The 19,134-nt window shown below is 38.3% G+C and overlaps 2 protein-coding genes across 3 annotated transcripts; both read right to left on the reverse strand.

The window, feature by feature from the left end:
* Nucleotides 1-1,113: 1,113 nt before the first annotated feature.
* LOC121651624 (thyrotropin-releasing hormone receptor-like) lies at nucleotides 1,114-4,748 on the reverse strand. 2 transcript variants are annotated; one of them, XM_042003961.1, is made up of 3 exons: nucleotides 4,563-4,748; nucleotides 3,121-3,940; nucleotides 1,114-1,885 (listed from the first exon to the last, which is right to left on the reverse strand). In XM_042003961.1, exons 2-3 carry the CDS (start codon nucleotides 3,904-3,906, stop codon nucleotides 1,490-1,492), a joined length of 1,182 nt encoding a protein of 393 aa, XP_041859895.1. In that variant the 5' UTR covers nucleotides 3,907-3,940; nucleotides 4,563-4,748; the 3' UTR covers nucleotides 1,114-1,489. The 2 variants fall into 2 exon arrangements, with proteins under 2 accessions (XP_041859895.1, XP_041859896.1); XM_042003962.1 differs by lacking the exon at nucleotides 4,563-4,748 and having other exon boundaries at nucleotides 3,121-4,171.
* A 3,916-nt stretch (nucleotides 4,749-8,664) lies between these two features.
* LOC121652060 (osteoclast stimulatory transmembrane protein) lies at nucleotides 8,665-11,564 on the reverse strand. Its single transcript, XM_042004602.1, has 3 exons — nucleotides 11,210-11,564; nucleotides 9,236-10,250; nucleotides 8,665-9,150 (listed from the first exon to the last, which is right to left on the reverse strand). The coding sequence occupies exons 1-3, from the start codon at nucleotides 11,245-11,247 to the stop codon at nucleotides 8,797-8,799; spliced, it is 1,407 nt and encodes a 468-aa protein (XP_041860536.1). The 5' UTR covers nucleotides 11,248-11,564; the 3' UTR covers nucleotides 8,665-8,796.
* Nucleotides 11,565-19,134: the final 7,570 nt, after the last annotated feature.

The following is a 19,134-nucleotide window of genomic DNA, read 5'->3' on the forward strand; positions in this document are numbered from 1 at the left end:
GTGGGCAGCACTATAACCGCAAACACCAACTTTGGGAGGCAATTCTGGTATTATCAATAAGATCCAGGCAGAAACTATCCATTGACTTTTTAAGTTCAAGGGTTTAGACAGTGATGTCAAAGAAGGGCTGCCATGTCAACATGGAACGTAAGCTATTTATATAGCTTACGTTCCATGTTAATAAGAAGTACCTTCTTTTTGTTTTAGTTCTTTACAAACTACTCAGTGCTTTAAAACTAGTTTCGGTCAATAAAATCCACATTATTTTATACCCTAATATAATTTTTGACAATTAAAATATCACGTTAACATTAATTTGGATTCATTTTTGTTAGGAGAAATAGAAAAAAAAGTAGCATATGAATAATAATTTAGGAACCAGTATAGAAGCTACTTTGTTGCCATTGTCTGTATTGTCTTATTTAAATTACATTGATTATTATTAAAATCAGGAGAAAATGGACTGTTTGTGGTGTGTGTTATCAGTGCAGTTGAGAAGTGTGGTTCAGACTGAACATATGAAAAGCACAAGTGCTCTCAAAAGACACAGAGACAGGCATACTGTAATAAAGGATTTGTTGCATAAAACTCGTTGTTCACATGAATAGCATAATGTCTGGATGTTGTCCAAGGGAAAAACCCAATAAGCATCAGTAGAACATGCACCATAAAAGGTCATCATTTCCACACATTCTTACTTCATGTTTTAATGTGTACTAAAATGATGAGCACAAAAACTGCATTTCAAAAAACTTTTTTTTTTTTTTTTTTTGCTAAAGCAACACTGCATAACTCTCCAACTTTAAAACTCTGTGCTTTTAACTTGTTTTGATGATACACAAGCATTCATTGTGGACATTCCTAGAGCTGTCATTGCCTTGCAGCATCTCAAGGCTGAGAAACCGCACTTCACAACATGTTTTCCAGACGGTGCATCACATAACAGCTGCTTTACGTCACCACATCGCAGCAACTGGATATCAGCACATTGGCTGTGTTGCATGCGAACCATGGCTGAGTCAGCAAGGAAAAGAGAGAACGGAAGAAGTGACAGAGCAAGAGATGAGAACCAACATCAGACTGACTTTTACTGGCTGGAGAGATCTCAGAGAAGAGACAGGATGCAAGATGGTTGTCGAGTCTTCGTTAGAGGATGCAGATATGTAAAAATCTCCCAAAGTTGAATAGTGCTGCTTTAAGTTGACACATTTTGTAATTCCACAACTAAACAGTATCAAGAACACCAAAGTTTGGCCTCGCATTGTGCACTATATTAACAGCATAATTACAACATTGATGCAAAAATACCACATCTACAACTCCGCACATGAAGTATCACACACATTTATCAAGAGAAATAGTTACATTTTTCAATTAGTACTGTATAAGAAGGGAAAATAGTAGGAAACTTTTGTGTCGTAATAAGAGATGTACTGTATATACATACATGTTCATCCTCACAGTTTGTCCTGATGAATCTAACAAACTTTTATTTAGAATTGCTGAGCGTACTTGTGTCATCATCTGTTATAGTAACCCTGCTGGTGGTTTGGCCGCTGACTTCTTCCTGCTCAGTGGCCGGCTCGTTGCTCCCATGGGATGAATTTTTCATTACGCTGTAATACACTGGCATGCTGTACTCAGCCTCCCTGTGTTGCCAGTTGCATTTGCAGAGCTTTTTGAATGCAACCCGAAACTTCTGAGACATGAGGTTATAAATGATGGGGTTGATGGCGCTGTTGGTGTAGATGCACATCCGGCAGAAGAGGAGGAACCAGGTATTGTGGTACGGAGGGTCAATGAAGGAGTTGACTACCACAAGTGTTCGGTAAGGCATCCATAGCAAGGCAAAGAGGACAACCACCACAGCCAGCATCTTCGTTATCTGTACGACAGAGAAAGAGATCAATGATCAAGGAAAGGAACTGCAGCTATTTTACTCTAACACAGAGTGAACCCTTATCAAGGGTCATTAAGGAAAATTTGATCTCCAAGGCTGAACTAAAGGATGTCCACAGCTAGATGCCAATTTCAGCATGCGAAAATGTTTATAATACTAAACGGAAGTTCATAAACTGAATGTGTTTTTAACTAGAGACCATTTAAAAGTCTGTAATGTAGAGCTACATAATTGTGGGGAAATAAGACATAGAATTAATTTCCAGTGTTTAACATTTTTCAATTTAGCTTTAAAAAAAATCCTCGTGCACTTAACTGATGTAAAGGAGCTGCAGTGCATGTAGTCTGGATCAGCACAGATGTTCTTTGGATGAAAAAATAGTGATGAAGTGAACAACAGGCTGATGCAACAGTATATTATGGAGAATGATTTCTATATGGGGTTCATTCAAATCGAGTGATTTGTATGTTTGGCTTGTTTTAGAAGCAAACATTTGCTCTATTGGTGGCTACCTTGTTGTTATCAAACCTTTTTGATTCCTCAAAGTGCTCTGACCACTTTCTTCTGCAGCTGCTTATAGCTATATGATGCAGCATTTACTTAAAATAAATAATTGTTTTAAATGTTGATCTAAATGTTAAATTGACCTCAAATAGATTTCTCATCACTGCAGTGGACTAGCAACTTGTTCAAGCTGTCCCCTACCCCTAGTTTAGTAGCTGCTGAGATAGACTCCTGTCCCCCTGCATTGGAAAAAGTAGGTATAGGCGATGGATGGATGGATGGATGGATGGATGGATGGATGAATGGATGGATGGATGGATGGTTTGTTTTAGATGGAAAAATTTCCCTCTCTAGTGGCTACCTTGTGATTAGCTTTTAGCTTTAGCTTGCACGTTAAGAAACCTTCTGATTCTCCAAAGAACTCTGATCACTTTCTACTGCAACTGTTCATAGGTACTTCATGCAACCTCACTTAACACAAAACAGAACAGAATAAAAAAAATCAATTTAAATGTTAAAATCAACCTAAATAGATTCCTGGTTACTGCTGTGGACTGGTCACCTGACCAGGATGTACCCTGCCTCCTGCCCAACACCTACTGGAATAGGCTCCAGCCCCCCCCCCCCCCACAACCCTGCATTGGAATAAGCAGGTATAGAAAATGGATGAATGTATGTTCGATCAATTTCTGTTTTGTGTCAGTCCTTTACAGTACCTGTTTTCTCGCAGTAACTGCACCCTTATTGGCCTTGTTGGTGCTGTTGGAGTGACCCTGGTGCACAGATCCGCCTCCTGCTCGATCGTTAAGATGAGATGGTAGTGGACTCATGAACAATATCCTAGCAATGAGCCCATACAACACAGTGGCTACGATGAGAGGGACCACATAAAACAGGGTGAAATCCAGAAAGTAGATGGGCATGTACAGGCTTCTCGACACACGGTAACCACAGGTGACCACCACCCCGTTGGCATAGACAGTTTCATCAGTGTCCACTAAAAAGAACCACATGGTACAGTAGAGCGAGGTGAAGATCCAGACTCCAGCTATAATCCTCTTAGCCCGTGAAACTGTGCATATGAACTGAGCCTTTATGGAGTGACAAATAGCGATGTAGCGTTCAATGGTGAATGCTGTGATGGAGCAGGATGACACATTAATGCCCAGGTATTGAAAATAAGTTATACACAGGCATCCTGTGTAACCATATATCCAGAAGGCTACAGCATCAGAGATGTTAGGCAGGCCTGCAGCCAGGAGCACAATGAGGTCTGCAACAGCCAAACTGACCAGGTAACAGTTAGTTGGAGTCACCATGTGTTTAGTGCGCAATACAACAAGCACCACCATGATATTACCTGCAATCCCAACTCCACATATAAGCATTGTTAAAAATATTGTTATGACTTGTTCCTCAAGAGGGTTCAGAGGCATTTCAGTCAGGTTTACAACCCGTGTGACATCCTGAAAAGTAGTTGTGTTGTTTAACAGTTGCTCCATTGTGTTCAAGTCCAATGTGTACGATTCAGTCAGTCTTCAAGGGAAAAAACAAGAATCCTCAAGACACAAAATGGAGAAAAACAGTTATTAGAAATGTGATGAAAGACAGCAGAGTATGAAATATTGTATGGGATGATCAAAAGTCAACACAAATTTAAGACTAAGTAGTCTTAGGCCTCAAAATTAGGCAACATGAACATTTTTTTGCACTCTGTGTAGACTGACAAATGCATTGTGGGTGTTCCACAACATGATAAATTACAACTCCAAAGCAACATGTTTCATAACAGTTGGGACAGGACTGTGTTACCGCCTCTTAACAAAACTCTGTAAACATCTGGAAATGAAAAAAACCTGGACTCAGGAGAGGAATTGTCTAATCATCTATGACAGCTCAACAGTCTAGATCTTTGCTGTATTTTGCATTTCATGGTGTATCAAATGTTCTGCGTTGGTCCACCAACTGAAGAACAGTATTTTGCTTGTTTATTGCTGAATTTCTGTCTGTCTTTACTTCTGAGAGACTCTGCCTCTCTAAAGTGCTCTTTTAATACTCAGTCATGTTCATGAGCTGTTGCTGGTTAACCTAGCTAGTTGTACAATATTCCTCCAGTTGTTCCTTTTTAGAACCACCTACTTTTCCAGTCTTTTGTTACCTGCCTTTTCCTGTTATTCTCTTCTCCTCTGCCAGTCTATGTGGGTGTGTTTTCAGAATGCGGTGCTTTCCGCCTCCCCAGCTTCCACACCTGAAGGTCCTGTGAAATCTTCCCACCTCTTTGCAGCTGGTTAGTCTTCCTGTGGAGACTTAAGTCTGGAGTTTTCCACCAGTTGATGCCAGATTGTTGGTGGTAACAAAGCGTAGTTCAGTAGTTGCAGAGATCCCTTTTTGAATTTACTTGCTCATTGATCATGCCTTTGACTTACCGGTTCCTTTCTTTTAACAGATACCTCCTGCCTTGTAGATCCTGTGGAGAAAGAAACTGAGAAAAAATTGCTGGACTGGAAAACTTCCTGATATACCAATCTGCCTGCCCCCCTTTATGTTTGCCTTCCTGGAGAACATTTATCCTGTTAATGTCAATCCCAATCTTTATTACCTCATTTCTGCGTGAAAGGAATAAAAGATCAGCTTTTTATCTTCAGTTTTTGCACCAGATCTGTCCTACTTTTGACAAAATGTCTCACTGCCAACATTTGATATGTTATTTTTGTTATACAAATAAAATTTTCATGATATTTAAAAATCATTACTATTTTTTTAATCCATATTTTACACAGCATCCCAACTTTTTGGGATTTAGGGTTTTACATAAATTAGAATACTTGTAAACATGCCAGTTTAATATGACAAAGCTACAGTTAAGGACTTTGCTGAGTTAATTTTAAAGTGACATTATGAAGGATGCGGCAACATGAAAACACACTCCTCTTTAAGCATGTAGAAGAAATTACAACGACTGACTACAATCACTTCTATGCTACTTAAAGCAATTATGAATATTACTTAACTTTCGTGCATATTATATTTTGGAAAAAAAAATCATGTTTCTCTAGTTTTCATCTAGGAAAACAGTGGTTGGGTTTAAATTTTTACTCAATGTGTGTTTAGGCACCCTAGTCTCACACTGTAATAAGTCAGTTAACATGCACATGTCGACACAGGTACTAATGAATAAAAAAGGCATGATGTGTAACCATATGTGTAAAATTATGTATATAATGTGTAGATCTAAATATGCACTTTTAACACTCAGCCACTGTCGCGTTTTGCTCTGTCATGAGAAATGTTCAGGGAGGTTGTGTTGCCCTGGTGATTATAATAAACACTTTTATACGGGTGAAGAATGTACAGTCCATGCTGAATAAAACATGAAACAAAGATCTGTCTCCTAAGGTTTTTAACTGACACATCCACCAACACTGAACGTTTTAAAATAAAAAGGGAGCATGCCGATCTGTGAATGGTGTTTCTTAAATAATGGTTCTGCTGTTGGACTCTCAGTCTTGACGTAATCTCAAGACTGAGAGCTGGAATAGTTTTGTCTGAGATGCCATTTCTATAACTATTTAGTAAAAGGCTTGAAGTGTCCTGTTGAACGCAGCACAGCCCCAAAGCAAGGCTTTTCTTCTTTTTCAAAGGTAAGTTACATAGAAGATGCAGATTGTCCAGTCTAAAATGTGCATTTCTTTATTCACAGATTGAAAACTAATTCTCTTTCATTCCATACCCTGACTTCCTCTTGTGCTCATGTCATGATTGCTGAAGGATTTGTAAGACTTAAATGTTAATAAGAGTAAATGTATTAAAAATCACCAATAATGCTGACTGTCTCTTTAAACCATCATATGGCAGAAACTGTTTTTTTTTTTATTACAGCTATGCACACAATAAAAAGGCATGAGAAATGTTATTAGTGAGCAGGCGTCCCTACTACACTTTAATTCAGAATTAAGCTCTTAGTGGACGGATTACTGCCGAGTGGTTGAAAACTACTGTAGCTGTCATCTGCATATTATTTTCACATTAAAGTCATTATTGGAAATAAATGGTTGTTTTATATAAATAAAATACATCTCACAAAGAAAGGTTAAAATAATATAAAGCTATAAAAAAAATCAAAGACCCTCTTCTTTCTCCAGTAAAAACAATAAATATTTACAATGACACAGGTTAAAGAAATCAAATTATGAGAGAGTAAATCATAATAAATGTGTAGCTTACCATAAGTTGCAAGTGGCAGCTCTCACTCTGACATGGTTGCAGCTCTCGGGTGCATTCAACCAAGAAACACTGATGACTGCTCAGTCCTCCTCTAGAGTCGCTCTGCTCATCCACATCTGTCTCTCTCCCTCTCTGTTCTCCCAGTCCACCTCTCCCTCCCCTGCACACCACTCACCATCATATCCACACTTGCATAGTCTTCAAACTAGCAATCAATTTTCCCTCACCATCCAAGAAAACCTGTAATTACTTAGAGAACAGAGGAAGTAGCTTCCAATTTAACCACAGGTTGTTGAACTGAACCGGCACTGATTGTGAAGTATGACCTTATTTTTCCACCAGCAGACATAATATAGCAAACACTTCTTCTTGTTTGAAGAGGTAAATTGACAGAATTGAGGTCCTTTGTTTCGCTAAAAGTGAAGCTTTAGGATATCTTTTAGTCTCTTGTGGGACAAACTGTTACAGTCTTAAAAGTCTTGCTGCTTCACAGCTTCTGGCAGACGGACTGTGTTTGATACCGATACTGTTAGTTAATAACCTGCTCTCCAAAAAAGCCAAAGACATAAAAATGTATTGTTAGTAAAATCAAAAGCAGATTGAAAAAGCCTTTTAATCCTGTATCTGTGTATAGACTTGTCATGAATACCAATGAAGAGTCTTGCGTTTTCAAATGAAGAAGGTTCAATCTGCAGCCTGCTGATAATGAATATATAACAGCTTTGGAAAAGAAGAAAAATTCTCCAGACTAATTATTGCACGGTCATTGTTAGAACACTTTGCTGCATGCAAAGACGTTTGTCCAACACTGTGATTGCTGTTCAGCTGGATACCATCATGTTTCTGCAGTTATCTTTTATTTCTTCCTGCCTGCTTGTCTGTTGTCAGATGTAGATTTGTTGTTTCTTAAAAACGAGATGGAGCAGACATGAAATAAGGCCAATGGGATGTTGGATGGTTTATTTACATTTCAATGATAAATCAGTGCATTTGCAAAAAAGAATGAGCTCACAGTCAGCTGCAAAGATGTCACATACAGTGCGGTAGTAATGTTAAAAACTAAGGAGATGACTCAACATCATTGGATTATTTTTACTTTGGCTGCTAAATTTTGAGAGAATTGTGACGTTGACACAAAGTTGGGAGTAAAAATAGATGATAAAGGAGTATTCAAAATTATTCTGGGTTAGTGTCTTAAAATAGACTCCCAGTGTCTCATGGGAATATTAAGAAGTGAACTGATATGTTAATTACTTCTTCAGAGAAAAGAAGCGCTTTTTTATGGGTAATTTTATTAAAATAGGTTGTTGATTTATTGGATGTGCGCATGAAACAGATTATGTTAATACATTTTCATCCAGAAATGGTAAGATCCAAGCTATTAATCTTCATTACCTGTCAGTGGCCATGGCAGGAGCGTTCTGTTTTCGTCTGGCTAAAGCACCACAGGGACATCTAGTGGTGCTGAGGGGTGTATAAAAATAAATTTAATTAAGTAAAGCAACAACACAAGGACAATACTCTCTCTACAACAATGCTCCATGACTTGTAGCTATAAAAAAGAGAAGCTGTTTGCAGGCGTGTTTCTGTCAAATGAAAAGTTGGATGTAAATTCAGCAAATGTTGCAGTGCACGAATAGAAACCACGTGTGAAGGCCTCAGCTAGAATGGGGATATGCTTTCAGAAATAAAGGTGTTGTGACAGTGACTCATAAACAGGATGTTCTATCATTAGTTCACATTTAGCTAAAGCAGAAATACAGCGAGAGCACTAAGATGACAGAAAACTGAGACGACAGGAAAACCTGTGTGGTGCTTTTTAGCTAAAGGTCATCACAACATGCTCCAGGTGCTTACAGGGTTTACTGAAACACTGCTGTAGTTTAGCATGCTTACATTTGCTGATTGGCTTTAAAAGCAAAATATAAATTTTTCTGAGCTTAAAAAGTTTATTGTCATTAAAGACCCTGCAGGTGACTGCAACAGCACACTGAACACTGAGCCAAGACATACACAAAAGAAAATTGTATGAAATAAAGACATCTATCCAGTTTTTATTACATTCTGCCTGAAATATGGCACCAAATAAAAAAAATACAATTCAGTTATTCAGCAAAACTGAAATAAATTAACAAAATTTCCTACATATTTGTCAAAGTAGTGACATTTTATTTAAAACCAGAAACATTAACAGAAAAAGCCTCAAGTTCCGTTTTATTCTGCTTTTCTTGTCTTTTCTTCATCAGGTACTCCACTCTCCTCTTCTCCTGCTCTCTGAAAAAAGATGCACAAATCTTTCTGCGAAGTCGTCTGGCGTAAACCTCGAGGAACACCAGGCAGTAGCTCATCAGCCAGAGGCATCCCAGCAGGACTGTGACTCCCAGGTTTGGAGCTGACGTAGTCACGTCACAGAGTGACGGCTCGGGGTTGAAGCTCCAGCTGTAATCCCTGTGAAAGTTTGTCAGCTCTCGCTTAAAGCACGCTTGTGGGATTAGACAAAGAGCAGGGGGGAACCACTGAACCTAAAAACAGGAGCAAATGTGTGAACATTTGAACAGGTAAGGCAGTGAAAACAGAGGAAACATAGGGAACTGCAGTATGTCCTACCTTATAATTCACACTTATGGTGGCAGTTGTGGGTGGAAAATCCTGTACCCAAGGCACAATCATCTGAACTATATGATACACAACATGATCCAAAATTACTATTAAAGTTATTGCAGTGAAGTATAATGTTACCACAACCAGTGATATAAAAGAAGAGGTGCATTCCTGACTTGTTAGTTTGTACTTTGAGAGATTGATTTTATCTTTTATCTGCTTGTTTTTTGCAACATGTGATGTTTTCTGCAAGACTGTTTCAGAGATGGAGCCATTTTCAAACTGAACTGATGTCAGATAGGATTTCAAGTAGCGTGCAGATTCAACTATTAGCAATACAACAAAAATGGCAGCAAGAATCCGGTTTGATAGGAGTTTGCATTCTTTGAGCAGGTTCCTGGCATCTGAGAACTTCACTTCCATCTCACCAATCAACTGAGTAAACCTGCTTTTCACTCCTGATACATCAACATGTGTGAAATGATCTAAAGTCCTCAAGTTGGTGACGATGCTCAGCTCCTCCCTCTTCACTTTGATGGCCTCCTCAACGACGTCTTGCTTAGCATCATTGAAGGGTTGGGATGAGTTTAACAGAGTCTTTGTAAAACCCTCAGCGGTGCACTTCAGGATGTGTGCGACTGCCCCTACGTTGGCTGTGATGTTAGGGATGACGTTCAAAACTAAAATCATGACAGAGGCTGAGACGAGGAGCTTGCGTCCCTGTTTGGTGCAGACAGTGGGCAGGATCATTGTTAGCACGCAGCGCAGGGGGTGGCAAAGGCAGGAGACTAAGAACATGGCCACACTGTAGAAGCAGGTGGTCTGAACTGATGCTTCATGGCCATATTTTAGTGTTTTTGATAGCCAGTGATGCAGCAAGCCGCCACTGATGACGACAAATGTGAAACAAAGAGACAGTAGAGCCAGGATGTCCCTGCCTGAAGGAGACGGTGTAGAATAAACATCCCAGATGTAAAACAGGAGAGATTTTAGGGCCTGTCTCTGAGATGCTGCTTTGTTCCTGAGTGAAACAAACAAAACAAAAACCATATTAAGAATAATTATAAGTCAGTTGAAGAAATGTTCCATTAGTCCTTGTCACTAAAACTTTTAGGGTCTAAATATTACTCCAAAAGGGGTAGTTTAGATTCTTTGTCAAGATGTTTAAGCTACTTATCACTCAGCCTGTTTATATGTGCAACAAAAATCTGATCATTACCTGGTTTCTGGAGTTATCAGATAATTCAAGTGGCCTTGTAGACAGCAAAATCTGATATCCTTTATCAGATAACACGGAAAATTGGATTAACACACATAGATGTCTTACCAATACTCTGATGTCTTTGTGCTCGTAGACCCGTATATCTGATGTATTTAATCCTTCTACATCTGCGCATACGTGCAAAGAGCTGCGTAGCTTCCGAATTTTCAATGTCTTGTGTTAAAAAGATGGAAGCAATGAAGTCACAACGTGAACGGAACACAAACAGAAAAACACAATGGCGTACTGTTCCTGTGCTTTCACTCCGAACACATTTCACGTCTCTGACAAAAGATAAATAACCAATATAAACCAAGAAGTGAAGGTAATTATATCCAGCTTGCCCTCCATTTTAAGCAAAAAAGCTTAAAAAATCTGGCATGGATTTTCTGATATAAATCTCAACAAAAAGTCAACAATTTTTTTTTAAAGGTGAAGCTGCTGCACAATCAAACAAAGAAGCTGTTATTTTAGCATAGCAGTAGCAGGTGTAGCAGCTGGTCTCTGGTCTGGTCTTTTCCAAGTTTCCCCAAAGCTTTGCCTACCTTGACCTACTTAACAGATCAACCTACTTAACTCTGTCTAAGAAGATCTAAAAGAAATATTCATATACTATTTTTAAAATAGTCAAGTTATTCTCAGCAGGGTGAGTTTATAAATGAATAGACATACACACAAAAAAGATATTTGTTGTACTGAAAATAACAGACATTTCTTACCTGACAGGAGAAATAACTTGTTCTATGACTGACTTCATCCTCTCCAGGAAATTATGAGCCTGTTGAAAATCACAGCACTGAGGACGTTGGTGTATGAAGGTAAAAAGGGGAACTTTGCTGAACAGTCACAGTCATGTTAGTGTTTGTGGATCACCTGAGTACCCATGTGAGAAATAAATAACTCCTCTAATAACACACACAATCAATGTGACGAGGTCACATTATCCAAATTTTAGTTTCGGAACGACTCAGAAATATGATGAAACACTGATTGCCTGCTTTTCACTTCCCAAATTAGCTTGTGTAGAGCATTATATCTTGACACTAACGCCACATGGGCTGGGAACAGCCTTCACCAAGCTATCCATAGCCTAAGATATCATATATTAAAGAGGCACAAAGAGTCTCTCCTCTCCATCTGGGCAAAAAGTTAGAAAGAAACTTCCCAAAACAACCGAACTCATTGAGAAACAGCATTTGCAGCCATTTTCTGGTTGAATAGATGTATGTAAGCACATATCTGTACTGTGTGCAGTATTACTGTACTAACAAATCTTCCTGCAGTGTTACTGTTTCTGATCAGGTTACTAAGCTTCAATGACCTAATTAGACACCGCTCACTATTTTGCACAAAACCTCAACTTTAAGGGTGCGTTTCATTTAATACAAAATTATTATATGGCCCAAAGTGGAGGTCAGTGCTAGCCATATTGGTAATTGTGCAAACACGGACATGATGCAGGATTAATATGGTAAATGGTCTGTAATTTATATAGCGCTACTCTGTACCTGGAATAATACCCCAAACTCTTCACATTATACATCACATTCACCCATTCACACACCATACCATGCAACGTGCTAAACACGACCCATCAGGAGCAATTTTGGGGTTTGGTGTCTTGCTCAGGGACACCTCAACATGAGCTCAACAGGCCGAGGATCAAACCTGCAACCCTCAGGCTACAAGACAACCACTCTACCCACTGAGCTATGTGAAGATGATGCTTTGACTTGACGGAGGGCGGGCCTGAAACTGTGAATTGTTGCAACAATCAGCTACATGATTAGTCATGAGGCTAGCTGGCGGTGAATAAAAAAGTTGAACTATTCCTAATTTTCCCCTCTAAGCTACACTGTATTAACAATAGACCTAGAATTCAATATGCCACATTTAAAGTGAGTGAGTTAAGTCGATGCCTGAAAACGTGTAAATCAGGCTGGACTGGTCCTTCAGGTGTGTTGGGCTCTCCTCAATAAGAATACTAAATATAATAGCTGTCACTACTGAGAAAATAGCTCAACCTAACTCTAGGAAGAGCAGTAGAAAAAGACAGAGGAAGTACATTTTATCTACACCTCAATGTGAGGCAAGCCTGGTCACACACACTTCCCTGTTGCTCTTCCTGTGTTAAATGCAACATGTGAGGACATGAAAACTGGGAGTTGCGTGACCATCTTAAACAGCACCAAAGCATTTGCCAGTAATTGTGACGTTAACTTTGACGTGTGTTCACGAGTTCACGAGTTCAAGAAATGGGTGTGAAGTAAATATGAGTCATCAATATTTTAAAACCGTTTTACAGGAAATGACAACTCTAAAGCATCACCAAGTACAAACAAAAGAAAACTTTAAATAGCAAAATCCTTCACTTTACTGTGAGCGCTGATACTCATAACTCCCACTAAAGTTCTGGCTGGATATTTGCATGCCATGTGCAGGAAGTTTCCATTACAGAGCTCATCAGAGAACTCTGATAATGTCGAACTTGCAGTAGATGTAAAAGATTTACAGCATAATTTTCTGGAAAACTTGTTTCGCTGATGATTGACAAAAGTGCTTAGTGACCTGAAAAGTCTGATAACTTGCGATCAGAACATACCACCTCTCTCATGCCCACATGACTTTTTCAACATGTGCTGCTTTGCACAACTTTTATTGATTTGGACCATTTTCCAAGTGTTTATCAAAATTTTAAATTGTATCATTACTGATGCTGTTACCTCTAAAACAAGCTGCTAGCTGTCTTAGTAAAACTGATCCGTCTCGTTTTGTCTGCTAATTGTTGCTGATAGTTTCAGAGTCTCCACTTGGGATTTTTCTAATGTTTCTGCCCCTGTTGCAGCCCCAATTTTACCACTCTTAGTAAAAGTCAGTATATCCACCCTGGTGCTATGTTTCTAGTGATACTGTACCATGACTAATGCATAGGCTACTCATTTTATCGGGACTTGTTATAACGAGAATTGTGTTTTAATTTCCAGTGTGGATTGTCAGTTACTAAAATCATTTTCTGTCAGAATAATCATAGTTTATAATGCACTTATATCTAAATAATATGATTTAAAAATCTACCAATAACCTGTTTCAGATATTGGCTGTGCCTTATACACAAAAAAAAAAGAAAGAAAGAAAGAAAGAAAGAAAGAAAGAAAGAAAGAAAGAAAGAAAGAAAGAAAGAAAGAAAGAAAGAAAGAAAGAAAGAAAGAAAAAGAACATCTTTGTGATTCACACACTTTAAACAGAGGTGACCCAATCTGGCTTTGCTGAGTCATTCAGAGGAATCTGAACAACAACAGCATTGTTGGTTAGTGTGTGCAAGTATGCATGAGGCCATGCATGAAGCTATCCTGTTACTAACTATACTCAGAGGCATAACACCGGTGGGTCAACTTTGACTCCTTGTTTTGCCTCTGTACTTTCACACATGACACGAGATACATCAGGGTTTGAATGACAGGGGAGCTAAGGGGAGCTTGGCTCCCCTTGAAAGGCAGAGGAGCTCCTCTAAAGAGGTTCAGCTGATACTTTAGGGAGAGCCCTAAAAATCTTCCAAACGACATGGATGATCTGTTCTGTTTCTTTCAGTACGCACACAGCAGCATTGTTTGTTTGTTGTGTGCTGGGAGCGTCCACACAACCACCTTTTGTGCTTCTTTTTATGGTTAACAAACTCTCCGTTGCTGTTTCTGATTAAACAAGCTGCATTCAATAGTTTCTTTTAATAGTAATCATATTTTTGACCGCGCTACGTGCACCAATAATAACACACCTAGACGTGATGTGTGAAGTCACTGTGCATGTGCGAAAATAAGGCTCCCCCGAAAGTCCCAGTGTAATTCGAGCCCTGAGATACAAGTATAGAAAGCACATCAGTTTAAGATTGACTTCAGGTTGTTTTTAATCTCTAATTCATGAGCAACTAAAACTCCCTTTTAAATAGAATTTTAAAAAGTCACTACTGAAACATGACATTTAAATCAATGTTATCTCGCACCAGAATTTGTTATTTTTATATCCTTTTACTCTACACAATGTAGCAGTTTCATAGTAAACATTTTAAAGAGAAATGATAAAATTACAACTTTCTGGGATACAGAAGTGTTACATGTCTACTTCTGCCTTTTAAAAGTGCAACTTACCTATATTTTGCATGAAATGAAACTGCAATGCATGCTCAAAAAGGCTAAAATTACTTCATTTTCAAGGCTCCAAAAATACCTACTCTTTCCTTTCTTGTAACATGCTTATTTTAATAAAAAGAAATCTTGACTATTCCATCATCTAGAAGAGTAAGAGGTGATCAAGCTTCTTCTGTAGCAGCTCAGAAGCTTTGAAACAATCTTCCTATCTGAAAGACTCAGCTTCCTTAGATATCTTCAAGACTAAATTAAAAACTTCTAAAAGAAATTATATATATATATATATATATATATATATATATATATATATATATATATATATATATATATATATATATATATATATATATATATATATATATATATATATATATAATTTTTTTAAAGAAATGTTTTATTGTAGCTTTCCTTTCCTTCTGAAAATTGTTCAACACTTTGGTCAACTTTGGTTGTTTTTTAATGTTGTATACAAATAAATTTGATTTAATTTAACTTTCACATTAAGTGGAAGTGTTATAAATGTGACATTTCACAACTACCAGATGCTCCAACAGGTGGTGGTGTTACACAAAAGATTTACTTCCAGTCCCATCTGGCCTATCATTGTCCAAAATCTTCTAACTTTTCTACTTTGCTGTTATGGTTTGTTTAGGATAATCAAAATACTTTTGCATAAATATATTTACATAAGGATGTCTTTACAAAACCAGAGGCAATGAAGAACATTACCATTTCCAATTTGTGGGTCTACTGTGACACCTCATGTGGACAAACATCACATGGGGGTGGTGTGGCTCAGTGGTCGTCTTATAGCCCGAGGGTTGTCGGTTCGATCCTCGGCCTGTCGAGCTCAAGTTGAGGTGTCCCTGAGCAAGACACCAAACCCCAAATTGCTCCTGATGGGTCGTGGTTAGTGCGTTGCATGGCAGCTTCTGCTGTCAGTGTGTGAATGTGACTATTTAGGCTATTAGGCTTTTTAAGAAATCCTATTGAACATAGAACTCTTTAAACTCAAAAGGACAGTCAGAATCACTCTCTCTTTACTTTCTTTTAAGCTTTTATATGCTCAGAGAAGACACACAGCTATGGATCTATGCATGTTACAGATAAGGTTTTATGTTTGAAAAATTTTCAGAAATAACTTATTTCAACTGAGACAAATGAGAATTATTGAAGAATCACAGATAAATTTACAATCAGTAAAAAAAAAAAAAAAAAAAAAAATCAGAATATTAATACCTAAGGCTGTCAAAAATAACACATTAATGTTGGTAACTTCTGTAATTAATAGCATTAAAATTTCTAACACATTTAACGCATGCACAGAATCCCTCATTTACGATGGTGAGATATGGAGGCGTCCAGAGGAAAGTTGGAACAAGATGAACGGGCTAGCTCTATGGATGGATTTAAGGAAGTTACATCCGTTGGGGATGAGGGTGTTTTATCCCCAACACTTTTCCTGTTGAGAGGGTTCAACACCCTCACATTTTTAAAAAAAAGATGTTTCACGTAGTTTTGCACAAGCATCACAGTTCTGCTCCTCTCGCTGTCTGCGCAGCCTCCCCCACCCCCACCCCCCCCACCCCCTCTCCTGTTGTGAATCATCACGGCTGTCGGTGATCAGCTGATCGGCTTTACTGTAGCTAGTACCATCTCTCTACTTAGTGTTGCGTTGTTTATCATTCAGCTGAGAAGTAGGAAACTAGCAGTTCATGGTTCACACTGGCACATATTTACCCAAAAGCATAATTTTTGGACGCTCTATCAATAACAGGTAACATTTATCAGCCAAAGAATGAACAATGTTGATAACAGCAGCCTAGTTCAGTAAGATATTGTTTGCCTTTATTTTATCATTTGTCAGTATTGATGAGGTTTGTAAGTGAAGCAAAATCTAGTCGTAAGACCATATGGCCATGCACACATCTATGACAATTGATCAGGTTCAGATATGCAGTGAGGGTGAAACAGCAAAGGAAGCAAGGAGACGTCTTTTCTGAATCACTGGTGCTGTGCAGATGTTGGCGACACAGGTCTGGTCATTTAGGAGCCATGGATGTGAGAGGAATTATGAACAGGTTCTGATATACAAATCAAATCGGGACCCTTCTCTAAAAAAGTGGCTGACAAGTAGTAGAAAGCTATTCAGCTACAAAATAATGCAGAAAATATTTAGAATATTGTTTGAGTTGTGGTTTTATAGTGAAACATATGCAATATAATTCATGAAGATGTAACATGATTTCTTACTTATTTTAACCAAAACTACATTTAAAGAGTTCCTTCAGGTCTCTCTTGTCCTTCCAGCAGAGGTCGGCCTGGTAGTAACAAAGCTAACGTCACAAACTGCAGACAACTGGAGCTTCTAAAACAGAAAAACAACAGAGCTCAAAACTGTTACAACAATATAATAACAGCAGTTTTTTTTAAGCTTAAACCTAAGCATATTAAATTTTAACCACTTTTAGTGGCTAAAACATAAAGTCTTGGACTTATAGCAGTATGTGTAATAAGCTTCTTAAAGGCTTCATAACAAATAACAGCTGAAGCTCCCAGAACATTCTGGCATTTTAGAAACAGAATTGATATCTACAGACTTTTGTCCCTGTTTAATCTTAATACTTAAAAAAATCATCATATACAGTCATGTAAAAAAGAAATTACACCCTCTTTCAGTTACAAGGTTTTACATATCAGGGCATTTAAAACAAAAAACAACTAAACAAGCTGGTTCTTCAGTTTAGATTGTCTTGAGTTATTGATCATTTGCAAGTGTGAGTAACTCTATACAATTATAAGCAGTTGTTCTGACAATTAAGTGGTCTAGAGTACTCAGGTGTGTGTGTGTGTGTGTGTGTGTGTGTGTTCTATTTTTTATTCTTTTTACAGTTCTAGGATTAATAAAGATTAGATCAGAAAATTAGATAATTCTTCTCTAAACTTCCACTGCAGTCTATTGATGAGACTTGGTGACAAACATTCTACTTTGCTGTTTATCCACTTTTATGTTTATGTGTTTGTTTCTTATATCAAATAATGTCGGAACAACATGTATAATTTCTAATAGTTATACAGACGTGGGAAGCACAAAAGGCTCAAATAATCAAGATTTACACAATGTTCAGTCAGTTTTGTTGATCTGTTTATTTATAGCATTTCTTCTTTTGTATTATATCTTGGCTTTATAATCACTTTGATGTCCATTTACTTCATTCAGTTTGAATGATTCATCTTTGTGCTTACATGTGCTTAGTACTGGTTTCAACAACATATATTTTACCGAACTGTTTACAAATGTCTAAATCTGATATTCCAAGACAGGGAATTGAAGAAACAGAAACATTTATAACATTAATCAAAACACGGATATACAAACTCAAATCCAGCACAAGACTGAACATCTGTCGAAGCTGCAAGACTAAAGCAATGTCCACATGGCACTGAAGCTGGTTCAGGTATGAAAACGGTGGCAAAAACTAGGAGAAAGGCTTCAACATCCCCATGATACCGCTGTAGTACATACTACAAGGCTGTGGGGGGTGCTAAAGAGTAAAACTCCAAAGCTAGCGCAAAACAATGCATGCGCATTTCCGAATGTGCACCCTACTCCCTACATAGTGCCATACATATGGGTCACGCCGTTTTGTCGGAGTGTCCAAATGTCCTGAGAGAAAAAAGTAGTGCACTCAAAATTACCCACAATGCATCTTGAAAAGTAGTGCGCATCGATGGTCACTAGACGGGTCAATATAGACCACAATGCATTGTGGGCAGAAGCTCAACATGGCGCAAGGAGGGGAAAAAAATCAAGCGGCGCAAAACGACCTATAAATGTAAGTATTTTATTAATCATATTCATAAGGAATAAAAATAAAAATATTTACACACAACATTGGATTGGATTTGGAATGACATCTTGACGTGCATTGTGGTTGCCGTGGTGACGGCTGGTTGTCACTTGGTCTGCGGCGAGAAAAAAAGCAGACGACTTTGTGAATGAATCGCCAAGAGAATGAGGGCACTATGTAGTGTGCTATATAGTGTAGCCCAATGTAGTGAACGCGGGGTTAGGAAGTAGGGTGGACATTCGGACACAGCCAAAGGTTCACTGCTTGTTGCAGGAAGTACATATTGGAAGCAGAGAAGAGAAGATAGCTGAGGATTTACTGCGAGGCAAGAGAGACACATTTCTTTGGACTAATGGAGAAGTTGAGCTTCTTAAAAAAATGCTTGACTACAAAGCATAAAAAACTTGAGGAAAGGTGGATTGGGAATCGGTGCATGTTGTTTCACATTGACGTCACATCCTCTAGCTTCACTGTCCGCATAATAACGCAAAGGGCCGAGGACTCAAACCTATCCACTTTGGTACCTGGCTTCAGACATGGAGGCTAATCCCTGGCTTTGTGGGGATGAAAGGGTGGTTTGCTGAAATACTTTTGCGGTTTTCCTGCAATCTGGCGTCATGGGGACGGCCCCTAAATCTGCTTCCATTGGCT

Source organism: Melanotaenia boesemani, chromosome 13, assembly GCF_017639745.1.
Source record: "Melanotaenia boesemani isolate fMelBoe1 chromosome 13, fMelBoe1.pri, whole genome shotgun sequence".
NCBI lineage: Eukaryota > Metazoa > Chordata > Actinopteri > Atheriniformes > Melanotaeniidae > Melanotaenia > Melanotaenia boesemani.